The following is a 27,800-nucleotide window of genomic DNA, read 5'->3' as shown; positions in this document are numbered from 1 at the left end:
GGTTTTTCGGTACCCCATAACTTTATAATTTCAAAAATATCCTTGTAAGTAAGTTAAATATTTGAAGTTATGGTTATGAAGGTGTGTTGGCTGTGTGTATCCTGTATTGTGAAATGTGGTGAATCTCTGGATTATCCATAATTAATTGAAAGGGTGAGGTACTTTCTCAACAATTTGAAACTCATAACTGGAAAAATGTTATAGATTAGACAATTTTCAAAGTTATATTTTCAACAACATATTCTAAATTACATAAACCAAAATTCAATACCTAATCCAGAAGTAGCTTCTGCTATATAATCCAAAAATATATTTTTTTAAATTATTTCTAGATTGTTCAAATTTAGTAAACAATTTCAAATTATAAAATGACTTCCAACATACAAAATTCAAAATATTTACAAAATACGAAACAACGAAAGACCTAGTAACAAACCAGTGAACAAAAATAATAAAATATAACTCAAAAACTAATTTTTTCACCATAAAACCACAAACAAACTATCAAATCCTCCCAAAATAGATAAAAAAAAACCACAAAAAAATCTTCAACGAGCTCAAATAGGTGTCGGGGTGCTTGGGCTTATTAGGGCGCTCAGAAAAATAGAAAGAATGAAGAAGGTAAAAAATTGACCAATGCTATTGGGTTTAAATAGCAATTCTAATGGCAAGGAACTTAGTTTCACCATTACAAAGCCCAAATTATTGATACCACCATGAGCCTTCTTATTTTCACGTATTACGTCCTATTTTTTCTTCTCTCTAAAAATATGATTTCATGGTTGGTAATACACAATTTCTAGTATTGCCAAATTATACAAACAAAAAATGTGTTTGCTGTGTTATGTTTCAATAAGCACTTAATCCAGTGGAAACTTGTTTTCATTGGGTACATCAGTCAAAATTCATAAAAGAAACATATTTTTATCATTTATTCCGAAGTTAATTCTATATACAGTTTTTACTTGTTTAGTTTTTTATCATTTAATTAGTAGTATGTGATCAGATACAAATTACCATTTTTTAATTGAAATTGATTGATTTCAATAATATTTACTTCTATTAATAGTGATTGAATTTAGTATGACAAATTATCTTTTAAAATAAAATTAAATATGATACAAGTTATTATTTTTAATTCTTATTGACTTAATTATTATATAAATAACTTTTTTAACTGTATTAAAATTTGAAGGCTTAAATTTGTTTTAGGTTGAAAACAAAAAAACATTTTTTAAATAGTAATAATTAAAAAATTTAAATTTAAAAGAACAAAAATAAACTTTTCCTAAGGAAACAAACTTTGAACCAAAGAGTGAATTATAATTTATTTGAAATTAAATAGACGGACAAAGATCATACAACACTAATAATAATAGTAACAATATTCTATAATTAGTAATAATAATAATAATCTATAAATATTAAAAAGAATATTCTCTTTGTAAACCATCTTTTGTGTGCATAATATAACCCATTCTTTTATTTATTATTTATATTTTTCAATTATACTTTTTATTTTTTATTATCATTATAAAAAAAGACAGCACCTCTTTGTTTCCACTAACTAAACATAATAACCACATTTTATAGTTATACGTTGTTTTCAACTTTTTTTTATTCTCTTTCTTTCTCTAACATCATTTACTAAATTTTATAATCCTCTTTTGTTCTCAGTTATATAATTTTCCGAAATTTATATATAAACTAAAACGTAATTTTAATGAAAAAATTCTAATGATTGATGAAAAAGAACAAAATTAAAATCGGGTAACCAGCATGGGCAAAGTTTTATGCAAATATGCTGGAAGCAAAATGCTTTTTCACAAGCCAATCTCATTGAAACAAAGAACAAAACATCTTCACAATACAAAACTGAATCATAGAAATCCAAGGGGGAACTAGCATGACAAGCAATGATACCAAGCCAATTTAGCTTGGTGCAATTATTCCTTAATCCTATAACCGAGAGTGCAAAGCAAAACAAAGAACATGAAAGGAAAATGTAGAACCAAAAGTGCAAAAATCTGTCCAAAAGAAGCCAACACCTTCTCTCTAGTACTTGTAGTCCTAGACATGGAGAGACTAGAAGCACCCTCAGAAAAGGTAGCGTCACCTTTGTAGGTTCCCAAGGTTGTTTGTGAATTTGCCTTGCACCAAGCAATGAAAGCATCCTCATGAGCCTTCTTAATGTTTTCATCTTTCCCACCCCATGCCTTAAGAGTGCTCTATTGAAGGGCCCTTCCAAAAGAGAAAGAAAGAGACCATGGCTGTAACTTGTTCACGGCATTCAAGTTGAGGGTTGCCTCCTCCTCACTCTGCCCACCAGACAAGAAGACAATAGCCGGAACTGCAGCAGGAACAGTTCGCTGCAACGCCCTAACAGTGTATTGAGCTATCACCTCTGGGGTGACCTTTGGGGACTCAGAACCAGGATTCGGCTTCAACAAAGTTCCTTCAAGCAGAACATGGTGATCATTTAGTGCCTTGTAGCATGCAGCACGAAGTCATGAGGTCCATCCACCAGGATCTCTGGCTCCACAATAGGCATCAGGCCATTCTCCTGGCATATGATTGCGTATCGAGCAAGACCATATGCATTTTCATGGATAGCCATTCGTTAGAACCAATCTTGAGCACAGCACGCCATTTGGCCAAACGAGCACCGGCTTCATAGTACTTCTGGCAACGCTGACCAAGGCCATTCAAACCTTGAGTGGTAGTAGTTTCACCATTAGTTCCAGCAAGCTCCACAATGCCCTCGTCAACCTTAATACAGGAAGAACGCCACCTTCCTTCAACAACTCTACAAAGGGTTTTCCTGCAATAAATTACATGAAAAAAATTCACTGGGGGAAAACAAAAATCATGGCAAGACGAACAAAAAAAATTCAAATTTAGATATCCAATTCCTAATTATCCAAATCCATATTATTTTTAAGTCCATTTGAATGAATTTATCTCAAATCCAAATCCATATTTTGGGATTTTAAGTCTAATTTATTTAATTGAATATAAATTGGATACATTTTTTATTATCCAAAATCGATTTTGGGTTGGATTTTGAGTTGACCCTAGTCCACGTTGAGTCGAGTCAACCCGGGCCTAGATCGAGCTAAGTTGACTTGAGCCCTAACCCAATCATGTCGACTCGGACCTAGATTGAATCAAATCAACCCAAAAAAGGTCCAATCAAGATGACACAGGACTAGGTTGACGGGCCAAGTTGAGTCAACCCAAGCCCAAATTGAGCCCAGTTGATCAAGACCTATGTCGAGCCCAGTTGATCTGGGTTCATGTCGAGCTAAGTTGACTAAGATCCAAGTCGAGCTGGGTTTGCCCGAACCCAAATAGAGACGAGACGGCTTGTGCCCAAGTCGAGTCAAATCGAGCCGAGTCGGTCTGGGCCCCTATTGAGTCGAGTCTTCCCGAGCACATGTAGAGCTGATTCGACCCAGGCCTAGGTTGAGCCAAGTCGATTTGGGTCCTAGTAGAGCCGAGTCGGCCCAGGCCTATGTCAAGCTTAGTCAGCCTGGGCCTAGGTCGAGTTGATTCAGCCCGTGCACAGGTCAAGCCTAATTGGCCTCGCCCATGTTGAGCAAGCGCCTGGGCCCAGTACAAGTTGAATCGGCAAGGGCCAAGGTCGAGCCGAGTCGAGTCAGCTCATGCCTACATTGAGTCGAATCGGCTCGAGTTGAGGTCAAGCTGATTCGGCTTGTGCACAAGTTGACCTTTGTCTTGGACCCATGTCGAGGCAGATTGACCCTGGCCAAGGTCGAGCTGATTCAGCCTCAGGTCTGATACCAGGTTGAGTTGGTGTGAGTCCAAGTCGAGTTTAGTCGATTTGGACCCAGATCGAGCTGAGTCGGTCCAGGCCCAAGTCAATCCAAGTCCGCCCAGGCTAGGGGTGGTCATGGATTGGATTTTTCAAAATCCAATCTAGATCCAATCCAAATCCAAATAAATGGATTGGATTTAAAATCCATATCCATTTTAACGATATCAAATTTAAATGGATCTTTTTTAAAACCATTTAAAGTGAATTAAATCTAGATTCAATCCATTTTGTTAATTAGATTAAATCCACTTTGTCAATTACATTAAATCCATTTTGATATGGACACAAACTAACTTGGCTCGAACCGGCCTAAGTCGACTCAACCTGAACGCGGACCAATTCGGTTCAACATCAACCCGGGCCCGGACGACTCGACAATGGCCCGGGTCTGGATGATTCGACATAAGCCCGAGCCCGTTGGACTTGACATCAGCCCGGGCCCGTTCGGCTTGACATCAGCCCAGGCTTGCTCAGCTCGACATTGGCCTGGGCCCGTTGGGCTCAACATCGGACCGGTACTGGGAGACTTGACATTGGCTCGGGCCAGCTCGGCTCGACATTGGCCCGGGCCCAATCAACTTGACATCCACTCAGGCCCGCTCCAATCAACATCGGCCCAGGCCTGGGAGAGACTCGACATTGGTCCAAGCCCGTTCGGCTTGACATCGACCTGGCCCCATACGGCTTGACATCGGCCCGAGCTTGCTTAGCTCGACATTGGCCTGACCCGTTCGGCTCGACATCAGCCCGACTTGCTTGACTCGATATCGGCCCAGACCAGCTCGGCTAGACATTGGCCAGGGCCCAATCGACTTGACATCGACTCGGGCCCACTCAACTAAACATCGACCCAGGCCTATTCGACTTGACATCGGTCCTAGCCCGGGAGACTCGACATTGGCACAGGCCCGGTCGGCTCGACATTTGCCCGAGTCCAATCGACTCGACATCGACCCGGGCCCGGGAGATTCGACATTAATTCTGGCCCGTTCAGCTTGACATTAGCTCGGGCTTGCTCAGCTCAACATTGGCCTTGGCTCGTTCGGCTAGACATCGGTCCGGGCCTGGGAGACTCGACATTGGCTCGAGCCCGCTCGACTCAACATTGGCCATGGCCTAATCAACTCAACATCTACCTGGGCCCGAGAGAGACTCGACATTGGTATGGGCCCGTTCGGCTCGACATCAACCCGACTTGGTTGACTCGATATCGGCCCAGACTAGCTTGGCTTGATATTGGCCAGGGCCCAATCGACTTGACATCAACTCGAGCAAACTCACTCGACATCGACCCAGGCCTGTTCGGCTTGACATCGGCCTGAGCCCGAGACACTCGACATTGGCTCAGGCCCGGTCGGCTCAACATTGGCCCGGGTTCAATCGACTCGACATTAACCCGGGCCCGTTCAGCTCGACATCAACTCGGGCATCCTCAGCTCAAGATTGGCCTGGGCCCGTTCAGCTCGACATCGGCCCGAGCTCGGGAGACTCTTCATTGGCTCAGGCTCGCTCGCCTTGACATTGGCCCGGGCCCAATCAACTTGACATCTACTTAGGCTCGCTCCACTCGACATCGGCCCCGGCCCGAGAGAGACTCGACATTGGCCCAGGCCCGTTTGGCTCAACATCGGTGTGGGCTCGTCCGCGTGGGCCCGTTCGACTTGACATCAGCCCGGGCTTGCTCAGCTCGACATGGGCCTGACCCGTTCGACTCGACATCGACGCGGGCCCGACGGCTCGACATCGTCCCAACTTGCTTGACTCAATATCGACCCAGATCAGCTCGTCTTGACATCGGCCAGGGTCCAATCGACTTGACATCGACTCGGGTCCGCTCAACTCGACATCGACCCAGGCCTCTTCGGCTTTACATCGGTCCTAGCCCAGGAGACTCGACATCGACCCGGGCCCGGGAGACTCGACATTAATTATGGCTTGTTCGACTTAACATTAGCCCGGGCTTGCTCAGCTCGACATTGGCCTTGGCCCGTTCGGCTCGACATCAGTCCGGGCCTGGGAGACTCGACATTGGTTCGAGCCCGCTCGACTCGACATTGGCCCTGGCCCAATCAACCTGACATATACCCGGGTCCGCTCCACTCGACATCGGCCTGGGCCCGTTTGGCTTGACATCGGCCCGGGCTTGCTCAGCTCATCTTTGGTCTGGCCCGTTAGGCTCGACATCGGGGCGGGCCTAGCGGCTCGACATCAACTCGGCTTGGTTGACTCGATATCGGCCCGTACTAGCTTAGCTTGACATCGACCAGGGCCCAATAGACTTGACATCGACTCGAGCCCGCTCAACTCGACATCGACCTAGGCCTGTTCGGCTTGACATCGGCCCGAGCCCGGGAGATTCGACATTGGCTCAGGTCCGATCGGCTCAACATTGAACCGGGTCCACGACCTCGACCTGGGCCCGGGAGATTCGACATTAACTCGGGCTCGTTCGGTTCGACATTAGCTTGGGCTTGCTCAGCTCGAGATTGGCTTGGGCCCGTTCATCTCGACATTGTCCCGGGCCTGGGAGACTCGACATTGGCAAAGGCCCGCTCGGCTCGACATTGGCCCGAGCTCAATCAACTCGACATCTACCCAGACTCTCTCCACTCGACATCGGTCCAGGCCCGTTCGGCTCGACGTCAAGATGGGCCCTTTCAGCTTGACATCGGCTTGGGCCCGTTCGGCTCAACATCGGGGCGGGCCCGACGACTCGACATCAATCCGGCTTGCTTGACTCGATATCGGTCCGAACTAGCTGAGCTTGACATCGGCCCTGGCCAGCTCGACTCGACATCGACTCGGGAATGCTCGGCTCGACAACGCCCTGAGCGCGCTCGGCTCGAAATCGGGTCGGGCTCGCTCAGCTCGATATGGGCCCAGGACTGCTCAGTTAGACATCGGTCTGAGCCCGCTCGACTCGACATCGGTTGGATTGTCTTGGCTTAACTTGGGTCGGGCCAAGTCAAAATCCATCCAAAAATGTATCAAATCTTATATCTAATCCATATCCAATTAAATGGATTGGATTTAAAATCCAAAAACATGAATTTGGATTTAAAATAAATTCATTTAAATGGATTAAAACTAATATGGATATGGATATGGATAGTTATAGATTGGATTTTGTAATTTGGACTTTTTGTCCACCCTTAACCCAAGCCAAGGTGTCTTCGAATCAAGGTCGAGTGAAGTTAGCACAGGTCCAAATCGAAATAGATTTAACTTACTAACAAAGTGGATTTCATCTGAATTTAAATAAATTTAAATAAATCCAAATAAATAGTTAAAGTGGGTCTGAATTTTAAATTTAAATTCAATTTTCATTTTATTGAATTTTGAAGAATTCAATTCATAATCACCTTTGGACAAAACCTGAAAAGAGTAATGTTATATACTATTAAAATATCTTCTTTGTTATCTTAGAATGATATCAAGTAACACGTTTAGCCAAGAGAATTCAGAATAGTTCAACTAAAAGAAAGTTAGAATTTAGTTAGAAAAATGCTGTAAATAAATAAATATACATACTCAATAAAAATGTAACAACATGTATGTTTGTAACTCATAATTCGGCAAGAAGATACTTAACAAGTACAGTAGTGCATTTAAATATTGCAAAACAGAGCACAATACCTGAAGCTGTGTTTTGGTAAAGGGTTTCCTCAAACAATATCACACCACTGAGACACTGAAAAGCACCAGGTGTCGTTAATAGAAGTTCCCTAAGAGCACGTCTGTTTGTTTCAACATTCTCAACATTAATGCTGACCAAACGTTTGTCAATTGTACCAGTTGATTCAGCAAGGATACTGATATGATTCCACTATCAAAATAGAGATGATTCTTTGACATTCTATGGAATCAACTTGAGTTGGAGATAGCTTAGGCATTTATAATAGAATTGGATCAAGGTTCTATGTTTCAAGAACTCACCAAGACTTGCACCAAACACCAAACTCATATGGATGAGCCATCTATTGTCAATTAAACCGAACAAATTGTGTAAAAAGGCAAAAGCACCGAATAAAATGATCAAGAACAGAAATGCACCGAACAATTAAACTAGAATTGAAGAAGAAACAACTATAAACAACCAATGAACTAAGAACCGAAGCAAAACTGGAAAATAGACTGAAATGCCGAACCAAAAAGGAAGCTAAACATGTTTTACGAATTTCATATGAATATGGAGATGAAAGAAAGAAGAACTTATGGAGATGGATGCTTTGGTTTGATGATCACGCCACTTAGAGGATGAAGACTCCAAGATGAGTGAGCTAGTGCCGCCACTTGAGAGAACCAAATGCACTCAAGATAAGACAAGGTGAAGGAGAAGCAAGCTCTCACAAATTCTCTCTCAAATTGAGTAGAGTTTCTCTATTACTAATTTCCAATCTGAATTTTACAAGAGCCCACACCTCTATTTATAGTGTGAGGGTGCTGGAAAATAGGTGGGAAATTTCAAATAAAACTCATTTGAAATTCCCATAAAAAACAAGTCACATGGGAGGTGTGACCTTTTTCTACTATGACACCTCCTAAAAACTACACCTACACTTACTCTCCTAAGTCACATGGATAATGTGACTTTATTTTACATTTTCACACTTCTTTATTTAATATCCACACCTCCTACAACTATACAAGAGTAATTCAAATGATGCTTTTTTATTTAATGTTTGGCCTTGCCCCTCATGGGATGGACTTGAGCTTTTTGGGCTTTGGCCTTCTTGGGCTTGGGCTTGGGCTTGGGCTTGGGCTTTGGGCTTGGGCCTCATCTTTATTTTATGTCTTCTTTTAATTTTGAGAAGACTAGAAGGAAGAACTTCAAATGTGAAGGCGAATGTCCTCTTCCTTCATTAATAAAGGCCTCCTTTATTTGATTCTCATCAAATACCCTCCAATGTAAGCACCTCCAATGTAAGCAGCATTGGCAATGAGTTCATCTGCAATTCATGTAAATTCTGTTAGTTATTTACGTGTCAATAAGGCCCCTGAAATATAGGGCTGAACGAGTCTTTATTTGTTGCATTATTTACTCCTAGTTTAGTGCCACTTAGTATGCAGTTGCAGTTAGCTTGTTTTTTCCAGAGTCTATAAGGCTTATATAAGTCATTCTTTGCATTGAATAATATATTATTCTCTTGTGAGATTTACACATACCTAAAGAAACAACAATCGGTATCAGAGCTCCGTAAGGGGCCTGATCCAGAAAGTGAGTTACGTGTGCAGAGAGAAATTATCCAGATCTTGTGTGAAGAACAATCTGGTACAGAGTGTGGGCAATATCAGTGAGAAGTGTGAGAGTAAGAATGTCTGCACCAGAGAAGTTTGTTCAACCGGCCATTCCAAAGTTCGATGGCCACTATGATTTCTGGTCCATGACCATGGAAAACTTTCTGCGCAGTAAGGAACTGTGGCAATTAGTAGAAGAAGACATACCGAAACTTGGAGCCACGCCCACAGAGGCACAGCGGAGGAATGCTACTGAGGCGAATCTGAAGGATATGAAAGTAAAGAACTACTTGTTTCAAGCTATTGATAAAGAAGTCCTTGAAACAATACTAGACAAAAGCATGTCACAAGCGATATGGAGGTCCATGCAGCAGAAATACCAATGATCAACACGAGTTAAACGGGCTCAACTTCAAGCACTACGACGGGAGTTCGAATTGCTGAACATGAAAGACGGTGAGAAAATTGATAGCTACCTGGGACGTACTCTCACCGAGTCAATAAAATGAAGGTAAATGGTGAAACATTGGACCCGAGCACAGTGGTCAGCAAAATACTTCGATCCTTAACCCCAAATTTTAACTACGTGGTGTGCTCCATTGAGGAGGCCAACGACTTGAGCACCCTAAGTCTTGATGAACTTCATGGGAGTTTGCTTGTTCATGAGCAAAGAATGGAGAGTTTTCAACCTGACGAACAAGGGCTGAAAGTCATTCATGATGATCGTTCGGGAGCAAGTCGCGGTAGAGAAAATCGTGGATGGGGAAGAGGACATGGGAGACAACCCTTCAACAAGGCGCTTGTTGAATGCTTCCAATGTCACAAACTAGGACATTTTCAATACGAATGCCCTGGAGTAGAAAAGCAGGCTCATTATGCAGCATGTGAGGGTGCAACAAAGGCAGAAGATGAGATTCTATTGGTGGCATATGAAGAGATGACACAATCTGTTCAGAGAGAAAATTGGTTTCTAGATTCTGGATGTAGTAATCATATGACTGGTAATAAGCAGTGGTTCACAGAAATTCATGAAGAAGGGCTCAATAAAAATGTGAAACTTGGAAATGACACACCATTGAATGTTGTTGCCAGAGGAAATATTCGGGTTCAAATCAATGGTGTTACACATGTTATATCCAATGTTTACTACGTTCCAAAACTTAAGACCAACCTCTTAAGTTTGGGACAACTTCAAGAGAAAGGCCTGGCTATCTTAATCCAAAATGATACATGCAAGATATTCCATCCAAATAGAGGATTGATTATTCATACAAACATGAGAGGAAATAGGATGTTTTATGTGACAGTCTCAATGACCTCCCAGCATTCTCAGTGCCTCCAAGTTGAAGATGATTCTGATAAGGCAGCTTTGTTGTGGCATAAACGATTTGGACATCTCAACTTTAAAGGACTCATCACACTTGCAAATAAGCAAATGGTAATTGGTCTACCTTTTCTGAAAACTCCCAAGGATATATGCACTACCTGTCTCATGGGAAAACAACATAGAGATGTCATACCAAAGCAAAGTTCATGGAGAGCAGCAATGAAACTCCAATTAATCCATGTTGATGTATGTGGTCCCATTTCGCCAGCTTCACACAGCAATAAGAGGTACATTTTAAGCTTTGTTGATGATTATTCTCGTAAGACTTGGATTTATTTTTTGCATGCAAAATCTGAAACGTTCAATGCATTCAAAAACTTCAAAGCATATGTTGATAAAGAAGCTGGCACTCACATTGTGTGTTTAAGAACTGATCGAGGTGGTGAATTCAATTCCAAGGAATTTTCAACCTTTTGTAATCACCATGGTATCTCTAGACAATTGACAACGGCCTGATAAGTGTCTAATTTCAGTAATATTTCATATTAAAATATAGGCACTTATGAGGATTTATTTCTAATTTACATATAAAATAATTCCTAATTTATGAATTTATACCTTTTTAAATTTTTTATGATCTTTATTTGAATAAGAGTATTTTATTCTCAAATTTGGTGTTAATTGCAGATTTCTAAGGAAGATCGGAGATTTGGATTAAAGATGAATTATTTGAGCTAAAAAGATAAAGATAGAAGGTCCCAGAATGGAAAAGATGCAAAGAAAGATTGGGCATTTTTTATGTTTTATCATTTAGCCCATTAGCGCGACACAATAAACAACCTAACCCTAGAAAACTAGGATAAATAGAGGGCTAGAGGCTCAACCTTAGGTGCCAGATTGAGAGGAAAACACCATAGAGTGAATTGTAATCCAATTGGGAGAATGGAAGGTGATAGAAGTATGCGTGGCTAATTCTACCCTTTGGGATTGGGAGTAATCTGCTCAAACTCTTATGTATTGAGGTGATATTTTATATATTAATATTCAGTTCTTGATTGATTATTGGTATTGTTGTTTTACTTTTAATTTTCCGTGACAAATTGAGAATCTTAAATCTGACCGGGAGGTATTTTTAGGGTTCGGACCTAAACAACAATACTTAACATATTTGAGTGTTAGGAATAGACTTGAAATGTTAATTGCTATCAAACGTCTGAGCTTCGTTCTAAGTTGTTCTTATAATTATGCGAGGGATCGATAGTTAGGGGACATTCTTAAGGATTTTATATGCGAGGAATCGATATAAATGATTTTTATACGGGCATCAATTTCAATCAAAGAACTTAATATTGACATGCTAATCAAAATACTTGAGAGGAAATAGGATGTTTTATGTGACAGTCTCAATGACCTCCCAGCATTCTCAGTGCCTCCAAGTTGAAGATGATTCTGATAAGGCAGCTTTGTTGTGGCATAAACGATTTAGACATCTCAACTTTAAAGGACTCATCACACTTGCAAATAAGCAAATGGTAATTGGTCTACCTTTTCTGAAAACTCCCAAGGATATATGCACTACCTGTCTCATGGGAAAACAACATAGAGATGTCATACCAAAGCAAAGTTCATGGAGAGCAGCAATGAAACTCCAATTAATCCATGTTGATGTATGTGGTCCCATTTCGCCAGCTTCACACAGCAATAAGAGGTATATTTTAAGCTTTGTTGATGATTATTCTCGTAAGACTTGGATTTATTTTTTGCATGCAAAATCTGAAACGTTCAATGCATTCAAAAACTTCAAAGCATATGTTGAAAAAGAAGCTGGCACTCACATTGTGTGTTTAAGAACTGATCGAGGTGGTGAATTCAATTCCAAGGAATTTTCAACCTTTTGTAATCACCATGGTATCTCTAGACAATTGACAGCGGCCTACACTCCTCAACAAAATGGAGTTGCAGAGCGTAAGAATCGTATCATCATGAATGCAGTCAGAACAGTACTTCATGACAAGCAAGTTCCAAAATCCTTCTGGCCTGAGGCAGTACGCTGGTGTGTTCATGTCCAAAACCGAAGTCCAACCTCTGCGATAGATCAAGGGACTCCGGAAGAAGTGTGGAGTGGGGTGAAGCCATGTGTTGATTACTTCCGCACATTTGGATGTGTTGCACATGTTCACATTCCAGATCAAAAGCGAAGCAAACTAGACGCAAAGAGCCAACAATGTATTCTCTTAGGTGTAAGTGATGAGTCAAAAGCTTACAAACTCTATGACCCTATTACAAAGAAGGTTATTGTAAGCAGAGACGTGGTGTTTGAAGAAAATAAGAGTTGGAATTGGAATGCACAGGTAGATGGAGGCACACCTCTTGCTCTTGATTTGGGAGACAAAGAAATTGAAACTGCAGAATTTGCATCTCAACAAATAACAGTCAGCCATGATCAACCAGAAACACTCGAGCCAACTTCAGATTCAGCATTCACTGATCCTGCAGTTGAAGGGAGGGCAATCAGGACCCGGAGACAACCATCATGGATGATTGACTATGAGACCAACCTATCTGTAGAAGAGGAGAGCTTACTGGCGATGATGATAACCGATTATGTAGATCCTCAATCCTTTGAAGAAGCTTACATGAGTCAGAACTGGAAGGAAGCAATGGACACTGAAATGAAAGCAATTGAAAAGAACAACACGTGAGAGCTTGTAGAACTTCCAGATGGTGTTAAACCCATTGGCGTGAAATGGGTCTTCAAAACCAAATTCAATGAACATGGTCAGATAGAGAAATATAAGGCCAGGTTAGTGGCCAAAGGCTATGCCCAGCAGTATGGAATCAATTACACATAAGTATTTGCTCCTGTAGCTAGACTTGACACAGTACGGGTGCTATTAGCCGTGGCAGCTCAATACTCATGGGAAGTATTCCAACTCGATGTCAAAAGCGCGTTCCTACATGGTGAACTTCAAGAAGAGGTATACGTTCAACAACCTGCTAGATTTATCACAAAGGGCAAAGAAAATCACGTATACAAACTCAGGAAAGCTCTCTATGGACCTAGACAGGCTCCACGAACCTGGTACAGTAAGATAGAAGCCTATTTTTCCAGAGAAAAATTTGTACGTTGCTCTAGTGAACACACCTTGTTTACAAAAAGGGTCCATGGCAAGTTCTTAATTGTTAGTCTCTATGTTGATGATCTGATTTTTGCTGGAAATTGCAAGGATATATGTGAAGAGTGCAAAAGCTCTATGCAGTTAGAATTTGACATGACCGATTTGGGTAAAATGAGACATTTTCTGGGAATAGAAGTTATACAGAATGAGGTAGGAATTTTTATCTGTCAAAGACAGTATGCACGTGAGATATTACTTCGGTTTAACATGCTAGAAAGTAATTTTGTTCGCAATCCTATGGTACCTGGAACTATATTGTCTAAGGATGATGTAGGAGCACCAATAGATGTCACAAAGTTTAAACAAGTTGTTGGTAGTCTCATGTATTTGACAGCCACGCGGCCAGATTTGATGTATGGAGTAAGTCTAATCAGCAGGTACATGGCCAATCCAAAGGAGTCACATTGGACTGCAGCAAAACGGATTTTCAGGTACTTAAAAGGCACCATAGACCACGGTCTTTTCTATCAAAAAGGAAAAAAAATAGGTTTCACAGCCTACAGTGATAGCAATTATGCAGGGGACTTAGATGATAGAAGAAGCACTTCCGGATCAGTATTTATGATGGGAACTACAGCTGTATCATGGGCTTCAAAAAAACAGCCTGTAGTTAGCTTATCTACTACAGAAGCTAAATACATTGTTGCAGCATCTTGTGCATGTCAATGCATTTGGCTTAGAAGAATTCTCAAGCACCTTGGGTTAGGAGAAAAAGAAGCCACTAAAATTCTATGTGACAACAATTCTACAATTCAATTATCCAAAAATCCTGTTCTCCATGGAAGAAGTAAACACATTGCAGTACGATTTCACTTTCTGCGAGATTTGGTGAATGAACAAGTAGTTCAATTGAAATACTGCAATACAAATGAACAAGTGGCTGACGTGATGACTAAGGCTGTGAAGCTCGATCAGTTTGAGAAGTTCAGACACATGCTTGGTGTAGTTGAAGTTACTGAAATAAGCTAAAGCTTAAGGGAGGGTATGTTAGTTATTTACGTGTCAATAAGGCCCCTGAAATATAGGGCTGAACGGGTCTGTATTTGTTGCATTATTTACTCCTAGTTTAGTGCCACTTAGTATGCAGTTGCAGTTAGTTTGTTTTTTTCAGAGTCGGTAAGGCTTATATAAGTCATTCTTTGCATTGAATAATATATTATTCTCTTGTGAAATTTACACATACCTAAAAAAAACAACAAATTCATTAGAACACGTACATTTTAAATCAAGTCATACTACCACAATACAATAATCTCACTTCAACTTGAAATGAATAAACAAGGAGGAGAAAGCAGGTGAGAATAAACATCTCTCAAAAGTTATCTACCTCACTCAAAAAAGATAAAATAACACTTAAAATTTGAAAATTGATAAAAGTAGTTTTGTTGGAAAAAAAAAACAGGCCAACCGAAAGCATTTTTATTAATCCGATATTATAGAATTGTATGAAGGATCTAGAGAGTGTAAGTGTCTCCAGAGACCCTCCCTCAACAAATATTTAAGTTGATATTATTTTTAATATAAAATAATAAAATGACATCCTTGAAACAATATTTATGAATAATGTTTAGAGATTTGTATAACATTATCATTCAACAACTAAGATCTAAATTCTTGAAAGGGATCACCAAGCCCACACAAGATCAAATCATTACTTAAATTCGATAGCTGATCTTGTTTATTCATATTACAAATAATATCCCAACCAAGACCGTTCAATATAAGGAACGGAAAAAAATAATAATCACACGACAATTCAGGGACATAAACACACTCAACAAAATTAAATTCACAAGTTTCCGCTGTGAACTAAAATTCAAAGGTTGCTCTCAATTCCAATCAGAAAACACAACACGGACAAAATTTATTTTTTTTTCAACTGAAAAAATACTCAAACACAGATCGAAATTTGGATCTATAAATTTAAATTTATTCAGTCATCACAGGTCGCCAAATGTGAAGCAAGGTAGAGAAAAGATCAAACCTTTACATCTAAATAGTCATACCCAGAAGACAAAATCAGACGCCTAGTAGATAAACACAATCGTTCAACACAAAGAACACACACAAGATGAAAAAAGAAAGAGTGGTGTGAGAAATCAACGACAAATCGAAAAAACTGGAAGGCATGTAAGACAAAATAGTAATGAAACAACGTTAAGTACCTTGATATTTGGTCTTGAAGGAAGACATGGTGGCTTAAGATTGATGGAGGAATTAAGAAGAGGTTTTGGGTTTGACGAAGTGGAAGAAGGAAGAGAAGGGTTTCAAAAAGAGTGAAATGTGAGAGTGGGTTTTGTGACTATTTAAGACTGCGAGATGGGTTGGCGGGAAAATAAGGTAGGTGGGTTTCCAAGATGTTCCCTCTCTAACGGCTTAAGATAAAAAAAAAAATACAATCAAACGGAAACAAAATAAAGGGTAGTTCAAATAATTAGTTTAAATGTTTTTGTGTTCAAATAAATATAACTTTCACAAATATTTCTGCCCCACATTTTGTTATTTCTTTTACTCTTTTATCATTGATTGTAATTAGTTTTTCTTTTTTTGGTAAAGACTGCTGAATCTTTCACTCGAATTCTTAAGTGATTAGCACAACTGCATTAGTAGTATTTAATGATTTATACGTGTCTCAAAAAATTACACTTTTTGCAAAAACATAATATTAAAAGTAAATTACTCTTTTTCAAAAAATATAATAAAAAATTTATTGACACCAGTTAGAGAGAGACACTTTTTATTTCTGTATTTTTTAAGAAAATAATAATTATTAAATAAAAAAATAATAGATGTAGAAGGAAATGATAGAGATTAAAGACATTTTTTTTTATCTTTTACACACCCAATGGAGGTGTAGGGAAAATTGTCCGGTCTTAAAAGCCCAATGTGTGAAGGATTACAACGTAGTCATTGTATTATGCATCCCCATATTGTCCTTATGAAAATGAATTTCCAATTTTTTCCTTAAAAGTTGTGTATTCTCAAATATATTTTTAAATGGAAATACATTATGAAATTTACAATCTAAAATATATTAATACATTATGAATATATATTCCAAAATTAATAATGTAGGTTTAGAATACACATTTTGGAATGCATCTCTCACTCTGAAAATACATTATGAAATGTATCAATGTTGAATTGAAGATATATTTTAAAATGCATATTTTTAAAATTATTATCAGATTGTATAATTCAAAATATATTAATACAAATAATATAATATTTTTTTTAAGAGGAGGTTTATATTTTAATTTTCATGGAACATGGGATGCATGTTTAAAAACATGCACTACAAGAAAATCATTAAATTGAAATATTTTTAGAGATAAAAACAATTAATTATTATATTAACAAAATTAAATACTATTTTAAAGACTAACATCTAAATTAGTTTCTATTATTGATAAATAGTTTCTAAATTGGTATCTAATTAGATACCAAGGTTTGAGATACCAACTTCAGAATCTAAATAATTGATAGCTAAAACTTAGGTAGCTAATTAGATACCAATTTAAAAATTATTTATCACTATTTATAAAAAATAAAAACTAATCTAGATATTAATAATTTTTTTAGTTTCTTAAATAGTATCTAATTTGTCAATATAAAAATTAATTATTTTTAATTTTTAAAGTTAATTTTTATTTAATAATTTTTTAGTAGTGATGAAGTAATATGCAATAACACCACGTTATCCTTATCCCTTCTTTGTAGTATAGCCCATCAAGATCATCATGCCCCTAGTTTAATTCTTTTAGTTTCGGAAACTAAAAAAATGTTCGATTATTTATCCAAATAAAACTAATATTTGAATGCCGTAGAAGAAATTCCTTCTATGCACATGTTGGAATATATTTATAATAGGTATTTATATTTCTAGTCTATGAAATTTTAGAATAAGTTTAATTTTGGTGTCTCCTTTTTTTTAAAAAAAACAATTTGATCTATCATATTTTTCAAAAAAATATAGTTTTAGTCTAAGAATAAAAAACGGGTTTAAAAATCAATTCAATTTAGCACTGTTCAGGAATTAAAACATATTTTCCGAATTTGTATATCTTTTTCTTTATATAGATAACACATATTCTTTATTAGAAATAATTATGTTCAAATCATACAAGATTACAATTTTTTATTTTTTTTTGCAATGACTGATAAAACACTTCACCTAAATATTTAGTGCAATTACATGCTCATAACTGTCATATATGTTTTGATAGAAATTGGTCCTTTGTTTTTAAAATTTCAATGCATACATAGAAGAATTTTTTGCTTTAAGAATAAAATAACATGTTTGGTTCAACTTTTATAAAAGAGAATCGTGTCTGTTCAAAATTTGTTTGAGAGCCTTTTAAATTATAACCTCTCACAGAACATGCATAAGAATTTATGTCCAACCCACTAAACAGAATGCAAGTAAGAAACGTAACGCAACACGATTCACATATTCATGACCTGAAAATTTTCAATATACAACAAACATAATAAACATTTTTTTAAGCTGAGTTTTCAACATTTAAACGCGTTAAATGTCTTTCAATAATATGATTTCTTGACTTGTAAATACGCTGAACATGAAATTTTAAGTGCAAACACGACAATCGTATTTGATGAAATGGATTTTTTAACATACAAACACCTCGATCATATCTGATGATATGCAAATTTTAAGTACAAACACGTTAAACATTTTTAGTAACGTAAAATTTTCAAAATATACACTTACTTTAAACGTATGAGGATAACATGAAATTTAGAACATTCAAACACGTAGTGATGACTGAAAGTATATGATGACGTGAAATTTATAACGTACAAACACGTAACGTTTGTGATAATGTAAAAAGTTTAACGTACAAATACACGTAACATATACAATGAGTGAATTTTTTAACTTAAAAACACTTTAAACGTATGGTACGTGAAATTTTCAACTAAAAAAAACAGGCTAAACGTATATAATAACATGAAATTTTGAACCTAAAAACATGGTAGACGTATGTGATAACGTGAAATTTTCAATACATAATATACATATTTTGTGAAGTGAAAGTGAATGATCACGATTCACACATAAGAACCTATACAACAAAGGATTATATCCAGCTAACTAAGGATGAAGGAGTCCCAAAAGCATAGATCATGAAAAACAGAAAATTCAACGAAATTAAAGTGTTCCTTGTCATGTATGATCTCACACCCAAACTCCAGTTTTGCCACCTCAGGTACCCCACGCAAGTACAAACTTCCAACCATCCCCATTAATAAACAAAAACGCACACACATATATTCGCCGAACAATTTTTGGTTATAAAATCACTTCCAACGGTAAAAGTATTTAATATAATCTATAAACTTTCATCTAGCCCTATTCAAACGGGAACGATGACACATGGTCAGTGACCAAAGATCATGAACAGTGGATACCAAGAAAAAGAAAATCTAAACATGTGTCAGTCCTTTTAATCTTAGAAAATCCAGTTGAATTTTAAAAAATCTAAAAAAGATTGAATCAACCAAGGTTCTTACATGCACATATCAACAAAGAGAACCCAATTTTGTCCTGCTGGTTGCGCGCGTGCGAAGTCTTCTCCTCCAGCCATAATCTACTGTCGAGGCCACTCCTCGTCCTGAACATGAACATGGCAGAGGCAGAATTGGGATTGAAAAGCCAATCATGCACATCCCACATCATATCCACGACCAAACCATCCACAAAAATTGTTTGGTTTCCACGAAAGTTCCAGCGCAACCTCTTCACCTGGAACATTGTCTTCTTGTCCACGCACACGGACAACACGTGACCCTTCGACGCTCCCTCTTCCGCGCCGCACTTTATCAATATATCGTGAGAAATTCCCGTCTCGCAAAATTTCGCCTTCGTTGCGTAAACCGCTGTTCCGGAAAACGTCTCACTCCTTGAAACCATTGAGAAATTCGCTTCCTTTGTGTCGGATTGTTCTTCAATCGAGGGGTTTTTGTCACCGAGGCGTAGGCCCAGTTCGGAGTCCACAAAAACGACGACGTAAAACCCATTAACTGGTTCTGGCCCATCCTCATACTTGGCGTCCGAGAGATCCCAGAGGACTTGGATTTGGAAATTGAGGGATTGGAATGTTTCGTTGCCTTTGGTTTTGTTCAATTGCCTCGCGTTGAATTTGGAGGGAGAATGTTCGGAATTGGCGATGGTTATGGTGAAGCCTTGGCCTAGGAGTTTCTTGGCCCAAGTTAGTGTGATGAAGAGTTGTTTTTGCGTCGATATTTTATACATGCAGGTGACTGAATCTCTGGTGGAAGGATTCAGCTTTGGACAGAGATAGGTCTGGTTTGAAGGCCTTGAACAATATGAATCGGACACTCTGATAGCATGTTCGTTGTAACAAGATGCTATGCCTCTCATTATAAAAGGGTTTTCTCTCAGAAATAAACCGACATAAAAGTAACAAGGATCAACGCAAGAGGGGGGGAAAATAAAAGAAACTAAGGTGACTCTGCTGATTACGCTTGTGCTTGCATATGAAGGAGAAAAGAATTAGATAGCACCGTAAGAGCGAGAGAGAGAAAAAAAGAGAAAGAGGGAGAGATTGAATTTGAATGTGACAAAAGATCATGGTCCAAAACATGTGTGAATGTCCTTTATGTTTTCTGGCATACCTGTGGAGTGAAGCATCAGTAAAGACAAAATATAAGGCAAGAAAACGAAATGCATGATACTCGGTTCTGCATTCAATAACCTTTAAAATTAATTAAAATTTACTACTACAAAGAAAATTGAAAACTCAAACAAATGAGTGTTGTATTTAAAATTGCTTGCGTTACGTTTCTCTTGCCTTGCCACCACTCGATAATTAAATTGTGATAGTTACGGTTTGACCCTATATGATAAAAACATTGTGAATTTGTAAGCTGAGTTAATTATGGATTTGTTAGCGAATATGTATGCAAGTCATGAGGCATTGAATAGTATGCAATTTTAGTTAGGGTAGTGACTTGGTGAGTTTGTGGGAAAAGCAAGGTGTTGTTATTGGTTGAAGGATGGTATTTTCATTTGCTTGATACCTTGACAAGTGTTGACATGTGGGTTGGGATGAATATGACAGACACAGTAACAAGATAACGAAGCTGACGGGGAAATATAGACGAAAATGCAAGGATGAGGGTGACGGTTGGACCCACGAATTGAAGTCAGGCTTCACATTCACCTACTTGGACTCAATACAAATATCATTTTCTTTTTGTGTTAACAAAAGCTTATCCTTTCCATTTTGCAAAATATAGACAAAAGAAAAGGAGGTTGGACAGCCAAATTGAACTTTTAATGCCCCTGCTTTCATAGTGTTTATTCATTTTTTTCAGTTACGTGGGAAGCACAAATTTTCAACTTGCTCATTCAGGGAAGTTTAAAGGTCTAAATTAAGTAACCTTGTCTTCAGTTTTTTTTCTCGCTTGCTTTTCCCATATGAAGCCGTTTATTGATGAAGTGAAACTGTGTGATTAGGCTTTCAGTTTTCACTCTCCAGCTACACAGGGGAGGGACAGATAGGTGTATTGCGTAGTGTAGTGGATAAAATTCATTTCCATGGGCCGAATGAAAAAGAAATTTAATGTCTCGGGATGCATCTGATTGCAACTACATTGACAACCTATAAAGAGAAAGCTCACAGTAGACAAACCCAATTCACTGATAGATAAATAAATAATATAAATTAGTGAACGCAATATTATTACAAACATATGCCTCTGGTGGCTAAATATAATTTTCTTATTCAAAGTGACAGTAATTTTAGGTGATTTAGCTTCGTGGCTAAGCAAAGTTGCATGACAACATTTGATTTGTGTCACACACACCACGAACAGAATTATGCACCCGTAGTTTTTCACTGAGCACAATTATTTTTGTTACTTGTGTACGCTGGGGTAAATCATTCAGATTTCAGACAAACAGTTGAAAGCTGAAACACATCACGATGGTACACAGACAACAGCATCCTTTCATGAGGGGAACCACATGGACTCACAAATCTGAATTTAATAATTTTACTTGAGAATGTCTTGCATATGGCTAAATAAAATCTCTGTTTTCCCAGCCCAGCAAACAATTATTCTCCACACATCTTGTGTTGTGACATTATACTGTGAAGTAAACTTAATTGTTCCTATTTAATGAATACATTATTGCGTGTTTGATTCTCTCTCTGTGTTTCTATGCGCGGAAATGGCAAAATATGCCTCCTCTGCAGATAATATTTTGTTCGGAAATAACCACGTACCATTACAGAAAAACACTACACTTGAGGAAAATGATGAATTCAGAAAATGAGAATATGCTTTAGTGAAGAGAAACCTACTCTGCCGTAAAACTCAGAGTGTCACCACCAACTAACTACTAAAAGGCTATCTAAAAGGAGGTTATAATGGTGAGAAGTATTAGGGTATATTTTGTTTAAAGCTAGGTGAAATTATTATTTTTTAAATTGTTCAACCTAATTGGAATGTCTATTTAAATTAATGTAATTCAGAATGCTCTTACACACATAATTTGGCTTTTAAATGATGAATTCTCGAAGAACATAGACTTTTATTACGATTTCTATTAATAAAAATAATAAAAGAGTTTAAAAAACTTATTTACATCAAAAAAAAATATTTAGAAATTTGCCCATCAGTGATTTTTTTTAGAGTATTTCATAATTTGATATTACTAGTCACAAGAGTTCCAACTAAAAGCAATTAAAGTACATTTCATAAAGAATATGCAGCTGGGCAATCCGACAAACATAGTTCCTGAATAGTAGGGACAACAGGTGAAAATATAATGATATTTCTTATTAAGGTTCTACCAATTATTTATATAAAAAAGGAATATGTAATAAATTAGTGGTTGACACGACGAGGAGAAATTTATTTTAAACAATAGTCCTAATATAACACGTATCATTTTCTAATTAATTTTGTTTTGTGATTGTTTTCTTGCAATTTTTTCATTACTTTACTTTTTAGTTGGCGTTGTAATATACAATCTTTTTGGTCGACAAGGGATTGGGGATCTAATAGTACACTTGTATTGTTGGTAGATTGGACTGCAAATATGACTATTAATTTCAATTATTTGTTTCTACATCGATTGCTATTTAATTTATTTTATTAATTTCTATATATTTTTTATAATATGTTCACATCATTAATTAAATGTAATACTATAATTAAAAAAAAATCAATTCATGACAAGATTTTCGTATCAACTAAATTGTTAGCTCCAATTAATTTCACAAATCCCATCAATCATACATACCGGTAGATACCATGAGATATGTCTTCACTAAATTCATATAAAGAGGACAACTTTTGTTACACTTTTTTTTGTTATATATATATATATATATATATATATATATATATATATTTTATTTATTTATTTATTTATTTTTTTTTTATTTTTTTTTTGTCCTTCAATTATTTTACGACTTTCGTTATCTCTTAGAAGTTTAATTGTGTATGTTAATAATTTATTTAAAGGATACAACGGAAAAAAAAATATGGAGAGAAAAGCTAAACAAAAGTGTGTTAAACAACTTTTAATTAACAAGTATTTTCTTCTTTTATTTTACTTTTAATTCTCTTGCACTTTTTCTAATTTTTTTCTCCCTTAGTTTCAGATCCCTACTTCTTTTTTCCTTTCTTTTGCAAGATTTGCAAAGAGAGAAACCGCGTAAAATATTTTTTCAAATAACCATTTTTTTATAATTTTAAATTGCTATATTTATTATTAGTTTTAAAAGGTTATATGATGAAATAGAATTAGAAAAACGTGATAGAGATAGGAAACGAATTAAAAGAATACGAAAAGTCAAATTCACATATAAATCCTCTGATCATATTCATCTAAATATATGCATACTCAAGTTCGAAGAATTGATTGATTCAATTAATTAATTCATTAAATAAATGCTATTGTGAATTTGTAATGCCAATTAAATTAAATTATGATTCATTATAACATGTATTTAATTATTATAACATGTATTTAATTATTAAATTAATGTTCAATCAAATTTAATTTTGAATTATAAAATCATTAATATCATAAAATATAAATTCAAAAATAGGGAGAAGAAAAATAAACTCGAAGCAATTTAACATTCAATCTAGACTATTTGGTCTTGATTTCTTAAATTGATTTCTTTAAATAAACAATATAAGAGATGAGATGAAAAAATAAGGATGGATATCGATCCCACAATGAGTAATGAATAGTTGAATTATCAAGTACAATATTCGTTAAATATAAAACAAAACAATGAGAAGAGTGTGTTGAAAGTGGTTGTATTGGTGATGATCAATAAGAAAAATCAATAAGAAAACAGACAAAAAATTTGTTGCTTCAAGTTGAAAAAATAGGGACTAAGTTTTCATCTTTCTCACTCTCGTGTATTTTGATTAACATGTTAACATTAAGTTCTTTGACTAAAATTGATACCCGTAGAAAATCCATTTATATCGATTTATCGCATATAAAAATTCTTAAGAATGTTTCCTAAATATCAATCTCTCGCATGTTTATAAAAATAACTTATCGCATGTTTATAAAAATAACTTAGAATCACACTCACACGTTAATGACAATTAACATTTCAAGTAGTCTACTTTTAGCACTCAAACATGTTAAGTATTGTTATTTAAGTCAGAACCCTAAAAATACACCTTTCAGTTAGATTTAAGATTCTCAAACATGTCACAACTATTTATAAGCAAAACAATAATACGAATAACCAATCAAGAACAAAATATTATATCATATTTAAATATCACCTCAATACATAAGAGTTCGAACAAATTACTCTCAATCCCAAAGGGTAGAAATAACCCCATACTTCTAGCATCTTTCATTCTCCCAATTGGTTACAAATCACTTAATGGTGTTTTCTTCTCAATCGGTCACACTGGGGTTGAGCATCTAGCCCCCTATTTAACCTAATTTACTAGGGTTAGGTGACTTACTGCGTCGCGTTGATGGACTTAATGATAAAAACATAAAATTAGCTCAATTAATCTGAAGCAATCTCGCTTGAGTGAGAACTCCAGTGCTTAGTTGGACTTTTTTTTCTCTTTGTACACATTTTGGGTCTTCTAAATTTCTCTTTTTAACTTATATAATTCTTCTTTAGCCCAGTCATCTCCATTCTTCCCTGACAACTGAAATTAACACCAAATTTTAGAAAAAAAATGCTCTTATTCAAATAAAGATAATAAAATATGTAAAAATGTATAAATTGATAAATTATAAATTATTTTATATATATTTTAGCAATTAATAGTTATAAGTACTTATATTTTAATATAAAATATTACTGAAATGATTTTTTTTTTTCACAAGAGACTCTACGTAGTAATTTTGACACTTTGTATACCCAAATATTTGTTGGGTTGATAAGTATTTTTCATTGAATCCAACATAAAAGGTGTGAAGTAAAAAGACTAATTTTTCACTATTGAATATATAAAGTTATTTATTCATCACTTGTCTAGCTGGAGAAAAAAGATGTGAATAACTCTCATCTACTTCCATACTGAATACCAACTATTATGAATCCACCTTTCCATTTTAGTCCCAAACAGCTTTATGAAAACACCTTACAGAAGCCAAGAAGTAAATATTTGAAGCTAACATGGTCCATTCAAATGTCATGGCAAAAGCAAACATACTATTTTCTACGACCTTCTTGGTCACACTCTTTCTTAATCATTTATGTTTGTTACGTGTTAGCCATTAGCCATGGAATATAATGCATATATACGTGTATAAAGTAGAATCTAAAGTATAGACCAATAATGGATATATACATATGGAGGAAGATGTAAAGTATAACAAGCATGTTGCGGTGCATAAAACGGAAAAGAATATCCGTTTCTGTTGCTTCCTCTTAGTGGAAGGAGCATTTATTCTTTACATTACGTGTACCTTTTATTGCTGCAAGAGATTACATGCTCAGCTACGTCTTCAACTCAAGCAATATATGCCCCCAACATTCTATCAATCTCACAAACAAATCTCTATTTACAAAACATTGCTTAGATTTTAAATATAAGTATTTAATTACACGTCAAAGAAATATAATTACAAATATGTTATTATATGTAAAAATAAAATATACAAGTATAATTAAATATATCAGTGTTCACAATGCCTATGCACATATTTTATTTAATATATTAAAGCCTATTTTAATAGTTCTACTTATCATATCAATTTGTGAACCAGCATTGTCAATTAAAGTTATACCATATCAGTTATTTTGACAACTAACATATATAAATACAATTTAACTTTGTGTGGATTGTAAAAGTTACAGTAAGTAAAAAATAACCAATACAAAATACTTTCTCCATATTAAAATAATTTGAAATAGTTTTTTAGGGTTTTACCGGAGTTTTAAATAAGTTATCATAATTAGGATAGATCTCAAATTTCAGCCTACATGCTTTAAAATTTGTTTCATATGAGTAAAAGTTATTTTAAAAATAGTTTATAAAATGTAACAATTTTTTTCTCATTAACTTTTCAACTTATTAAAACTGAAATATAAAATAAGTTTTTAGACAAATTTATTCGTCAAACAAATTTTAGAAAAGTCGAACTAAATCTAAAATCAAACCTATGATAAACAATATATATGTGAATCTATGGTCTTGGGTTATTTAAACAAGACAAGCCTTTCTCAAGTAAAATATATTCCATGCCTAATATGAAAGTTTATATAAAAATTAAATATATATATATATATATATATATATTATCACTAATTTTAAAATATATTTTGAGCTTTAGTTATTACAATGTATTTATATTTATCACGACATGATAACAAAATTGTGTTGGAATTTTTAACTATAAGATTATATAATTGACTTATGAATATGAAAAATATAAATATGACATCAATTATATAAAAATAATAACATCATTTTTTAATTTATAATTATTATTATAAAATAGTTAACATTTTTTTAAAGAATGTCTAGTCATTTTATAATAACAAAAACTAATAAAACTAAAAAGGGTTGATTTTATTTTGTTTATATTTTAAAATAAATTAAAATAAATTTATATTTCATTTTAATGTTTAATTTAAAATAATTTTTTAATAGAAAAAAAGTAAACTAAACGAGCCACAAAATTTCACGCAGAAATAATATTTGAGACATTATCCCTACTAATAGGGAAGGCATTTAAATGGTAAAAATACACAGTTAAAAATAATTTTTATTGTCATGAATTTTTATTTATTTTATTATAATAATAATATTATTATTATTATTATGATGATGATGTCAGATTTCGGGGTTTTTAAATTATAGGGGAGGATAGGGGCATGCGCACAACGTGCCATCAAGATTTGGCTTGGATCTTCCTATGGGCCCATTGATGGCCTTCTATGGGCTTTACAGCACATCAAAGTTGGGACTGTTTCTTCCTGCACCTCCATATGTTCTTCTTTCACCTCCAAAAATTTTCGTATTTCAAAAAATCTCTCTGTAATATTCCAGATTATATAATCTGAAAGTTTTTTTTCAAATTCGTAATTAGCTTCCAAATTACATAATTCATAAGTCTTTTTTTATGCATGATTTGTTTTCGGATTACATAATCTGGAAGTCTTTTTTAGCTTCTGAATTATGTAATCCAGAAGACTTTTTTTAAATGTTTGTCCGGATTACATAATCTAAAAGCTACTGTATGGGAATGACACAAGAAAAATAAAAAAGTATTTTTCACGTTTTATATGAAAGGACATAAGAACATTTGGAAGTGTAGGAAGAAATAGTCCAAAGTTGGTTATTTCTTTTGACAGTGGAACTTAAAACACATACAATGAGAATATAATTTCGGAAAAACGTATTTTAATTGTAAGATTTAGAATACATTTTTTTATGTATACTGTATATAAATATATTTTAGATTTTAAAGTCTAAACCACGTTTTCAAATTACATAATTTAAAATAATTTGTTTATATAGTTTATGTACCGGTCGGCACCGGACGACCGCGTGGTTCGAATTAAATTATCTAATTTACGTGGTTACACGTGGAATAAACGGTTACAATTTCCGCTGAGCAACAAACACACGTGAGCACTCCCTGGATTTTCGGGAACATCCCCTAGATCCCAGGAAACCATCTAACACGACCCAAGGACCACGAAACACGTCGCGA

General features: G+C 35.6%; 1 protein-coding gene and 1 pseudogene across 2 annotated transcripts; both read right to left on the bottom strand.

Annotated features, from left to right (window-relative positions):
• Nucleotides 1-1,790: 1,790 nt before the first annotated feature.
• LOC137816081 (fructose-bisphosphate aldolase 6, cytosolic-like) lies at nucleotides 1,791-15,885 on the bottom strand (annotated as a pseudogene). Its single transcript, XR_016517061.1, has 4 exons — nucleotides 15,748-15,885; nucleotides 8,724-8,787; nucleotides 7,475-7,650; nucleotides 1,791-2,821 (listed from the first exon to the last, which is right to left on the bottom strand). The product of XR_016517061.1 is annotated as a fructose-bisphosphate aldolase 6, cytosolic-like (transcript).
• Nucleotides 15,886-18,877: 2,992 nt separating this feature from the next.
• On the bottom strand, nucleotides 18,878-20,134 carry LOC137814541 (uncharacterized). The gene has a single exon (XM_068617337.2). It carries the CDS (start codon nucleotides 19,986-19,988, stop codon nucleotides 19,101-19,103), a length of 888 nt encoding a protein of 295 aa, XP_068473438.1. The 5' UTR covers nucleotides 19,989-20,134; the 3' UTR covers nucleotides 18,878-19,100.
• Between the last annotated feature and the right edge of the window lie 7,666 nt (nucleotides 20,135-27,800).

The sequence above is a fragment of the Phaseolus vulgaris genome, chromosome 1 (assembly GCF_051622355.1).
Source record: "Phaseolus vulgaris cultivar YP4 chromosome 1, ASM5162235v1, whole genome shotgun sequence".
NCBI lineage: Eukaryota > Viridiplantae > Streptophyta > Magnoliopsida > Fabales > Fabaceae > Phaseolus > Phaseolus vulgaris.
The sequence above is the reverse complement of the archived record's forward strand: the minus strand, read 5'-3'. Positions and strand labels throughout refer to the sequence as shown.

Excerpts from the sequence above, each read along its gene's own strand:
- LOC137814541 (XM_068617337.2), bottom strand. The coding sequence starts at position 19,988 with ATGAGAGGCATAGCATCTTGTTACAACGAACATGCTATCAGAGTGTCC.